This window comes from Leopardus geoffroyi, chromosome B3 (assembly GCF_018350155.1).
Source record: "Leopardus geoffroyi isolate Oge1 chromosome B3, O.geoffroyi_Oge1_pat1.0, whole genome shotgun sequence".
Classification (NCBI taxonomy): domain Eukaryota; kingdom Metazoa; phylum Chordata; class Mammalia; order Carnivora; family Felidae; genus Leopardus; species Leopardus geoffroyi.
Window position 1 is genome coordinate 40,834,079 of NC_059337.1, and position 10,878 is coordinate 40,844,956.

The following is a 10,878-nucleotide window of genomic DNA, read 5'->3' on the forward strand; positions in this document are numbered from 1 at the left end:
ATCTATGTATTAAAGTAATATATAGAATAAAGAACTCCCATAAAACAATTTGAAAAAGACCATCAACTCAGCAGAAAAGCAGATCAAGAATATGAATAAGTAGTTCATGACAATCCAAAAGGCCAAAAAAAATGGAAATCAAAAACAAATCAACAAACTATTCAAATGACAGAGTCTCTATTTAGAATTCACGTGTGTGCAAAGCAAAATTAAATACTATTTATTATACTTAAAATGGGCAAAACTTGGGGCACCTGGCTAGTCAACACCTCAGTCAATAGAGTATGTGACTCATGATCTCGGAGTTTCAAGATCAAGCCTCACTTTGGGTATACCAATTACTTAAAAAATAAATAAATAAAAACAAAAATTTAAAAAAGGGCAAAACTTTAAAGGCCTCACAATATTAAACACTGGCAAAGAAGGAGAAAAGAGAAATTGCTTACCTTGATAGGAGGATGAAATTGTTACAACTACTTTAGAAATTAACTGGGAGCACCTGGGTGGCTCAGTCAGTTAAGCATCAGACTTCAGCTCAGGTCATGATCTCGTCATTCAGAGTTCAAGCCCCACATTGGGCTCTGTGCTGACAGCTCAGAGCCTGGAGCCTATTTCAGATTCTGTGTCTCACTCTCTCTCTCTCTCTCTGCTCTCCCCCACTCATGGTACCTTTTTCTCCCTCTCTCTCTCTCTCTCTCTCTCTCTCTCTCTCTCTCTCAAAAATAAACACTAGGGGCGCTTGGGTGGCTGAGTTGGTTAAGCGTCTGACTTCAGCTCAGGTCATGATCTCATGGTTCGTGAGTTTGATCCCCGCATCGGGCTCTGTGTTGACAGCTCAGAGCCTGGAGCCTGCTTCAGATTCTGTGTCTCCCTTTCTCTCTGTCCCTCCCCTGCTCTCTCTCTCAAGAATAAACAAACATTAAAAAAATTCAAAAATAAATAAATAAGTATTTTTAAAAAACTTTTAAAAATAATTTTAAAAATTGGTAGTTTCAATAAAAGAAAAATTAACAAAGCCCATAACCCAGTAATTCTAGTAACAGGTAAATAGTAACAATTCTCAAATGTACCTGAAGGAAATACATACAAGAATATTCACTGCAGTTTTCACAACAGCAAACTATTATAAACAAGATAAAAGTGCACTTATGACTTAATGGAGAAACTGAATCAGTGGAATCTTGAGTTAAGAGAAACAAACCAAATCTATGTATACCACAGATTGCTCTCAAAAAGTTTTTAAAAAGCATCTGCAAAATGACATTATGTTATTAGCCTACTTTTTTTTTTTTTTTTTTTTTAAATATTCCATAGTGCAGCCATCCAGGTATGGACTATGGTTATCTTTTTTTAATGTTTATTTATTTATTTTGAGAGAGACAAAGAGAGCATAAGCAAGGGAGGGGCAGAGAGAGAGGGAGAGAGAAAATCCCAAGCAGGCTCTGGGCTTTCAGCACAGAGCCCAAAGCGGGGCTTGATCTCACGAACCCAAGATCATGACCTGAGCCAAAATCAGGTCGGAGGCTTAGCCAACTGAGCCATGTAGGTGCCCCGTCTATTTACTTACATTTTAAAAATGTACTATACTATACTATACTATAGTATATTATACTATATGCTGTTAATATATTCCTATATACGAAAAAATAGACTACTGATTTTAAGATTCGCACCAAATTCAAGATAGTAATCATCTGTAGGGCAGGAGGAAACAGAACTGTGTATTAGTTTCTCAACCTAAGCACTACTGTTTCTTTTTTGTGGAGGATGCCCTATGGTAAGTAGGATGTTTAACAGTATCGTTGGCTTCTACTCACTAGATGGCAGTAGTACCCCTTTGCCCCATGCTGTGCCAGCCAAAATGCTGCCAGACACATTTCCTGGGGGGCAAAATCAAGAACCACTGGGTAGAAAGAACAAAGAGAATTTCAACATTCTTAGTAAGCGTCCATTTATTTTATTTATTTTATGTAATCTCTATGCCCAAAATGGGGCTCGAACTCACAACCCTGAGATCAAGAGCTGCATGCTCTACTGACTGAGCAAGCCAGGCACCCCTCATTCATTCATTCATTCATTCATTCATTCATTCATTCATTCTTAAAGAAAAGACCTGGGGCCCCTGGGTGGCCCAGTTGGTTAAGCATTCGATCCTTGATTTCAGCCCAGTCATATCTCATGGATTTTGAGTTCAAGCTCCTAGTTGGGCTCTGCACTGACAGCACGGAGCCTGCTTGGGATTCTCTTTCCTTCTCTATCTGCCCCTCCCCTGCACAGATGCTCGCTTGCTCTCTCTCTCTCTCTCTCAAAATAAATAAATAAATAAACTTTAAAAAAAAAAAGGAAAAAGAAAAGACCTGAAGCAAATATAAAAAATGTTATGAACTGGGGTACTTGGGTGGCACAGTCGGTTAAGCACCCGACTTTGGCTCAGATCATGATCTCACAGTTCACAAGTTCGAGCCCCATGTCAGGCTCTCTGCTGACAGCATGGAGCCTGTTTTGTATTCTCTGTATCCCTCTCTCTGCTCCTCCCCTGCTCATACATTCTCTCTCTCAAAACTAAATAAACATTAAAAAAATTAAAAAAAAAAAAAAAAGGAAATTCTGTCATATGCTACAACATAAACGAGCCTTGAGAACATTATGTTAAATGAAATAAGCCAGGCACAAAAAGACAAATACTGCTTGATTCCATTTAGACGTAAAGCAAATTCACAGAAACAGGAAGTAGAATGGTAGTTGACAGGGACTGGCAGCAAGAGAAATGGAGAGCTATTTAACTGGTACAGAGTTTCAGCTTTACAAGATGAAAAAGTTCTGGAGATCTATTGCACAATATGAAAATACTTTTAGCACTACTAAAGTATACATTTAAAAAACTAAGATGGTTAAAAAACTTATCAAATTGTATATCTTAAATATGTACAATTACATATGTATTTAATTACACCTCAATTAAGCTGGTTTTTAGGAAGGCTATTCTTGTTCATTGTAAAAAAGTAAAAAAAAATAGAAAATATAGTATAAAGAGGAAAATAGAGTATAAAGAGGAAAAATTAAAACATTTATTGTCATAACACCTGAAGAAACACCATTTTTAACATTTTCCTTCAGTCTTTCTATGTGTGTGCATGTGAAAATGTTTGTGTGTGTATAGAGTAAGTTTTTTTTGTTTTTTTGTGAGAGAGAGCACATGCATGAGCAGGAAAGGTGAAGAGGGAGACAGAAAGAGAGAATCCCAAGCAGGCTCCACCCTCAGCTTGCAGCTGGACTCAGAGCTTGATCCCACCAACTGTGAGATCACGACCTAAGCTGAAATCAAGAGTTGATTACTCAACTAAGCCACCCAGGCACTCCAAGTATTTTTTAAAGGCAAAAAATCAATTAAAAAAAAACTTAAAAAGACCTTTTTTTAATGTTTTATTTATTTTTGAGAGAGAGAGCAGGAGAAGGAGAGGGGCAGAGAGAGAGGGAGACACAGAATTTGAAGCAGACTTCAGGCTCCAAGCTGTCAGCACAGAACCCAATGTGGGGCTCAAACCCACTAACCATGAGATCACGACCTGAGCCGAATGAAGCCTGGAGCCTGGTTCAGATTCTCCCTCTCTCTCTGCCCTTCTGCCACTCATGCTGGCTCTCTCTGTCTCTCTCTCTAAAATAAGTAAACATTAAAAAAAATTTTTTTAAACACAAAAAAATCAAACCTACATATTTCGTTCACACATTTGTCACTCAATATTTTATGACAAATGTTTTCCCAAATGATACATTCTGGTAAACAATTTTATTAGTTGAATGATATTCCATCAAATGAGGGAAGTATAATTTTAGTCTTTCTCTTACTGCTAAACAGATCAGTTCACATTTTCAATAGTTCTTTTGTGTGCAATTCTGATTACTTTCTTATGTTAAATTTCTGGGTCATATTAAGTCATTAAGATAGGAACATTTCTGGTTCTTGATGTATGCTACCAAACTGTTCCCCAAAGAGTTTAAACCAATTAACATTGCCACCAGTAGTGTACAGGGGCTCTTGTTTTAATACAACTTCACCATCACTGAGTATTCTATTTTTAAAATCTTTAGCAATTTAAAATTATAGGCGGGGCGCCTGGGTAGCTCATTGGGTTGAGTATATGACTTGGGCTCGGGTCATGATCTCATGGTTCCTAAGTCTGATCCTCACAATGGGCTCTGTGCCCAGCTCAGAGCCTGGATTGGATTCTGTGTCTCCCTTTCTCTCTGCCCCTCCCCCACTTGTGCTCTCTTTCACAAAAATAAACACTAAAAAAAATTTTTTTAATTATAGGCAATACCTCAGGGATTTAATATGTGTTTATTGATTACTAGTGATCAATACAATCAATACACATTAATACACAAACTACCACGGTTTGCTTAGGACTTAGGAAAATCCCAGAATACTGGACTTACAGTGCTAAAACTGATAAAGTCCCAGGCAATTAGGGTGACAAACTGGTAAAGTTAAACATCTTTTAATGTTTATTGGTCATTTGTGGTTTTCTTTTGCTTACAAGGCTTCTTTGCTCATTTTATTCCACTTGGGAAAAGGATTAAGTCTCTCTTTTTTTTTTCCCCTTGAACTTAACATTATTTTGCAAACACTTTTCCATGTTTTATTGCATGGTCATCACACTCAGAATTTTTTGATCACCTATCTGCCATCTCAGCATAATTAACTATTCCCTTATGTTGGGAAATTTAGTTTCTCAAATTTCCCTGATTATAAATATTTCTGCTTACCTCACAGGGCTATTTTGAGAGCCATGAGAGAATACGAAAAAAACTCTAAACACTAAATGATGATGACAATGGCGCAAGGGCAGATGGCTCAAAGTAGGAACACTCTTCTAATAACAGCTATAATTGTGCATTTTTTTATTAAAAACCCACACACACAAAATGCTGAAAATGAAGCCCTGGTGCACTTCATCAAATATTTTCCATTATATATATTATATATATATGTGTAAGATATATATATATATAAGTATATATGTGTAAGATAAATATACATATGTATATATGTATCTTTCTCAATCTCATTTATAACCAAGATGTCCTTATAATAATTATTTAATCAGGATGCCAGGGGCACCTGGGTGGCTCAGTCGGGTAGGCATCCAGCTGCGGCCCAGGTCATGATCCCACACTTCATGGGTTCAAGCCCCACATCAGGCTCTGTGCTGACAGCTTGGAGCCTGGAACCTGCTTCAGATTCTCTGTCTCCCTCTCTCTCTGCCCCTTCCCCGCATGCACTCTGTCTCTCTGTCTCCCAAAAATAAATAAATATTTAAAAAAATTTTTTTTAAAAAATCAGGCTGCCAAAAAAATCTACCATATAGAAAGTAATGTATCATCATTATCACTTTTTCTCCATAAAATTCATGCATTTGTTGAATAATTGCCACTCTAGAACAATTTGCACACTTTGCTCTCTGAAATGTATCAGTCACTTCCTCTTTTTCATACAGCTAGGAAATGATTCATTCTATAAGCACTCACCTTGGCCAAATCAAAAGGTGTTTTGACCTCTGTGGTTGTGTCAGGTTCAGCAAATGCAGGAACTTCCTGTCTATTTCTGCCTTTCCTCCTACTCCTCTTTAGCTGGTCTCCTGATCTCTGCCCATCCAACATTTCTTTAAAAGAAAAAAAAAATTATACATATACGTATATAGATTGATAATAATGGGATTCATTGGTGAACTGATAGGTAATAAACAGAAGGTGATGCTGAATATTTAGAGTGAAAATATGCAGTCAGGAAGGTTTTTACATTAGCTTTTCTTCTCAAACCAGAATTAAATATAAACCATAATTTTCAAGATAGTCAGTGGTAAAGACTACTGGCTGGGATTAAGAAAGTAAATTAAAATCTGCTACTTTATTTTATTTTTAAAGTTTATTTACTTATTTGAGAGAGAAGAGAGGGAGGGAGGGACGGGCAGAGAGAGAGAAAGGGAGGGGGGGGAAGGGGAGAGAGGGAAGAAGAGATAAAATTCCAAGCAGGCTCCATGCTGTCAGTGCAGAGCCTAACATGGGGCTCAATCTCACAAACCATGAGATCGTGACCTGAGCCAAAGCCAAGAGTCAGATATTTAACTGGCTGAGCCACCCAGGTGACCCTAAAATCTGATATATTTTAGATTATATAATAATAATGACTTAGATTATTTAGTTTGGTGTTTATCTTTCATATCTTTTAACTAAATAGTTACTTCTAAATGCTATTCATACTAAAGTTGGTCAACATTTACTTTCATCCAAGTATACAGATAACTAAAATCTTTAAAAAATTTTTTCCCAATGTTTATTTGTTTTGAGAGAGACACAGAGAGTGAGTGGGGGAGGGGCAGACAGAGAGGAGACAGAATCCAAAGCAGGCTCCAGACTCTGAGCTGTCAGCACAGAGCCTGATGCAGGGTTCGAACTCAGGAACTGTGAGATCATGACCTAAATGGAAGTCGGATGCTTAACTGACTGAGACACCCAGGTACTCCTGAAAATTGTTTTTTTAAAACATGGATAAATTTTTCAAACTATTCTGAAACCACATTTTTATCTGCAAGCAGGTATTCTTGGGATATTTTCTAAGTTGAAAAAGTCTCAACAAAACAGTATTGATTCCAGTTTGAGTAGAACTGAAAAATACGGATACATATGATTCTACTTAAGTTAGCTGTGAGGAAATAGCAGTTACAGAAAATATGAGGTTCTATAAACCAGCCCATTACTTAATTATATTAACTTACCATCTTTTTCTCTAAATTTTTTTTTTAATGTTTATTTATTTTTGAGAGAGAGACAGACAGACTGAAAGCAGGGGAGGGGCAGAGAGAGAGGGAGACACAGAATCTGAAGCAGCTCCAGGCTCTGAGCTGTCACCACAGAACCCAATGCAGGGCTTGACCTCAGGAACCATGAGATCATGCCCGAGCTGAAGTCAGACGTTCAACCAACTGAGCCACCCAGGCGCCCCACTTACCATCTTTTTTGAAGGACTGCTGCAGAGCATCAGAACTCAACTCCTGATCATTCTTTTGCCATTTGGTTATAAGCTCCTCTATGAATTGACCTTTTTTGTCCTCATTTCCCTGAAGGAGGTCAGTGACATATTCTCGTATCTCTTCAGCACTCTCAATTGACAAAACATACCTCAGGAAGCAAAAATAGAAGTTGTTGAAACAAGACTGCTTATACTATGTCTTTCAATAATCACAACATAAACAGATGTAGTACAAACTATTCATTAATCCATTAAAGTGTTTACGATTTTTTTTAATGTTTTATTTATTTTGCGGGGGACACACACACACACACACACACACAGTAAGTTGGGGAGGGGCAGAGAGAGAGGGAGACACAGAATCCCCAAAGCAGGCTCTAGGCTGTCATCACAGAGCCCGACACAGGGCTCAAACCCATGAACTGTGAGATCACGACCTGAGCCGAAGTCAGATGCTCAACCGACTGAGCTACTGAAGCGTTTACTTTAAGCCAAATTCTATGCTAGGTGCTAGGGATATAAGTTTGATTAGACAAAGATCCTGACCACACCTTGTTCATAATAAAACCTTTATGTAACCCTCTTATTGGAAGAATTAAATTACTGTTTTGAAGATAGGCTTGTGGAGCTGTCCTTAACATAGGAATACTTCCTATAACTACATATCTGCAGTCATATTTTCCAAGGAATACAAATCACTTAATCTCTATATTATAAAACCTAAAATTTCTTTTGCTAAAAATATGAGTACATTGAACAATCTAAACAGTTGTTGATTTAATATTCTCAAAAATTATATATCAAGATTGGTATCACATCGTAATGAGCAGATCTATTTTAAGGAAATGTTATAAAGGTTCCTAAAAGTGAAATGGGGTAACAGTTCAAGTCAGTACAACTTGTTTAAAAATTGACAGGCCAATATATTTGAAGTGCCTTAAAAATAATCCGGTAATTCCATTTATAAGACTTTATAAGACATAACAGACAGGAAATTTTATGCAAAAGTTAAATGCCTCACTGTTTGAATTAATGAAAAACTAGAAGCTATTTAAAACATCTATTGATGGGGCACCTGGGTGGCGCAGTCGGTTAAGCCTCCGACTTCAGCTCAGGTCATGATCTCGCGGTCCGTGTGTTCGAGCCCTACGTCGGGCTCTGTGCTGACAGCTCAGAGCCTGGAGCCTGTTTCCGATTCTGTGTCTCCTTCTCTCAGACCCTCCCCCGTTCATGCTCTGTCTCTCTCTGTCTCAAAAATAAAAAAACGTTAAAAAAAAAAATTAAAAAAAAAAAAACATCTATTGATGGAAAAGGGACTAATGAATTCAAGTTTTTGGACTTTCAAAAATGTAATATGCTACCACTAAATGTGAAAGTTTTGAATAATTAGTATTCTGAGAAAATGCCCTCTTATAATGGTAAATGAAATAATAGGATAGAGTGCAGAGCATATGATTCCATTTGCTATAAAAGCAATGTGTATACACATACACATGTGTAGAAAAAAGGCCAGAGCTTATACCCCCAAATAATTACCACTATGGTCAATTAACAAGAGTTTATTTTTCTTTTCTTTTTTCCCCTATGTTTTGAAAATGTATTACAATATGCATAAGAAAAAAAAACACGAAGAGTGAAACAATGATAATCTCTGGATTGTGGTATTATGGTTAATTTTGGTTTCCTTCTTTATCTTTTTTCTGATTTTTTAAGATTTCTACAGTGAATATGTTACACCATTAGAAAAGAATTTTAAAAAATAACTTGTAAATTAAGATATCAGACCATGAAAGCATTATAAGATCTGAATAAATTGTAATTCAGATATACTGGTATGGGATATAAGAAAAATTATAATAATGCTGTATCATTAAAAAAAAATCATGAGATTTTGCCATCACCAGTAGCATATGTACTAGGTTATTTTCTTAATGTGGTGGGTGCATTTGCAGTGCTATGATCTATAGGTGAATAAACCTGTGCCATTGGGCATCATTAAGAGCATCTTCTAATCCATCATAGATTAAAAAAGAAAAGACCACTGTTTTTCAGGACTTTTACAGTTTAATCCCCAAAGTTAGCATCCCATCAAAAGATTAATTGCTATTGAGTTCTTACAAAAGGACGGCAAGAAACCTCAGGGGATCATTTAACTCTGGTATTCAAATTACCAGGGAAGGATTTATGGAGTTCCAGTAACATTTGAATAAACGTCATTTTAACTATTTAACAAAGTAAAATAAGGAACAACATACATCTAAATGTGTTATATAACACATCTTTCAAAACAGAATCATCCAAAACATGAGCTAATGCAGATTGTAGAACAGTTTATTTTGCTAAACCTGTGTACAAATCTTAATGTTCCATAAGTGAATCACTGATTAGGAAGTTAACAGTTCTGTGCTGTCTGTAAAAATTCAGGCCATTCATGCCAAATTGTTCAAGTTAACACACTAGTATAGTATACCTGAGTAATTCTCAGTAAAATGCCAGGCAAGACACAGCAAATGTACACAAAAATGCTTTCAACATGGCATCATAGCCTGTTGTGCAATAACTATAAAAACCTAGTAAGTGAAATGAGTTCAAATAGTATTATATTATTGGTAGCCAAGAAGTGGCTGTGCTGACAGCACCGAGCCAGCACAAATTGTCTCTCTCCCTCTCTTTTTGCTCCTCCTTCCCTCTCTCTCAAAATAAATAAATAAACTTAAAAAAAACAAAAAAACAAAAAACTTTCAGGTTCCTTGATCAAGCCCAACTATTAAAGAAGTTTCCCCCTCTGCCTGAACACTGCACTTCCACCTACCCACCCTTTAGTTTTCAGGTGAAAGTGATTCCTTGAAGTAAACCTTTCAAGTTTCTCAAATCTTAGTGGGAATCCTTTACTCCGTGCTCCCACAACACCCTACATTTCCCCCAGTCAGCACTCCTCAACCACGCGGAACCCAATGGTCTCAAGAGCCTTTATGGCCACAGCATGTTATGCAGCAGAGCAACAAATATGTTAAATCAATTGAAAGAAAAAATACTAAATTATGTCACGATCTCCATTTTATAGGAATCAAAGTATTAAAGATAAACTTTGCTCAGTATTCAGTTTACACATGAGGAAATTAAGGTACAGAGAGGAAAATTAGGTAGCCCAATATTTAAAAAAAAAAAAAAAAAGTTGCCCAAGATTCCAAAAGTGGTAAATGACAACAGAAAATAGAACCTGGGACTCCTCAGTCAGGAGCTATTTGCACCTTACTTCAGCCGCCTCCATTTAAAGTCCAGGTCCTATTTAATATTAAACACCACGCAGATCGGGCAAACTCAAATGCTCAGAGTAAGGAATTTTTGCAAAGATAATTTGGCTTGGCCCTTCTCTGCAGAATCTATCAGGAAATTGGCTCCAGGGACAGTCTTACAGGTTTAGTTATCAGAGATCTGGAGTTTTCCTAAGAAAAAAGGCCCCACCGACCGATTGTGGAGCCTGACACCCTGTCCCAGAAGCTGCAGTGTAAAGCCGGAGGTCAAATTCGGCGCCTAGAGTCCCACAGCAGCCCTTCTATATTTCTTCACTCTCATCAACTTTTTAGTCTTCCCCTCTTCCCCGTTCAGCCAGTGCACATCCCAGAGGTCCTTCCCGCCTCAGACCCCCAACCAGTCTCACTGCATGATCTCCTCGCTGACATCCAGGCCGAAAGTTTTCCTTAACTGCTGGGTACACCAGCCCACCAGCTGCTCCCGGGACGCCGCCCCAGCCACCGCCATTTTTCCCAGCCGGAACCAGCTGGGCTCCAACAGCCCTAAGTCCTGCACTGAACTAGTCCCCTTCGCAACACCAACCTCGTTCGCGC

General features: G+C 37.6%; 1 protein-coding gene across 3 annotated transcripts in view; it reads right to left on the reverse strand.

The window, feature by feature from the left end:
• Positions 1–10,859, reverse strand: part of TRIP4 (thyroid hormone receptor interactor 4) — a 66,747-nt gene extending 55,888 nt beyond the window's left edge. Inside the window, exons 1-3 of one of the 3 annotated variants that reach the window (XR_006704055.1) lie at positions 10,692–10,836; positions 7,010–7,179; positions 5,530–5,663 (exon numbers count right to left, since the gene is read on the reverse strand). Coding sequence is in view for 2 of the 3 variants with exons in the window: in XM_045447914.1 (XP_045303870.1) it covers positions 5,530–5,663; positions 7,010–7,179; positions 10,692–10,792 (405 nt within the window). In the remaining variant the exon portion in view is untranslated. Of the gene's footprint in view, positions 1–5,529; positions 5,664–7,009; positions 7,180–10,691 lie in introns of all 3 variants that reach the window. The other 2 variants (XM_045447914.1, XM_045447915.1) reach the window with 2 other exon arrangements.
• Positions 10,860–10,878: the final 19 nt, after the last annotated feature.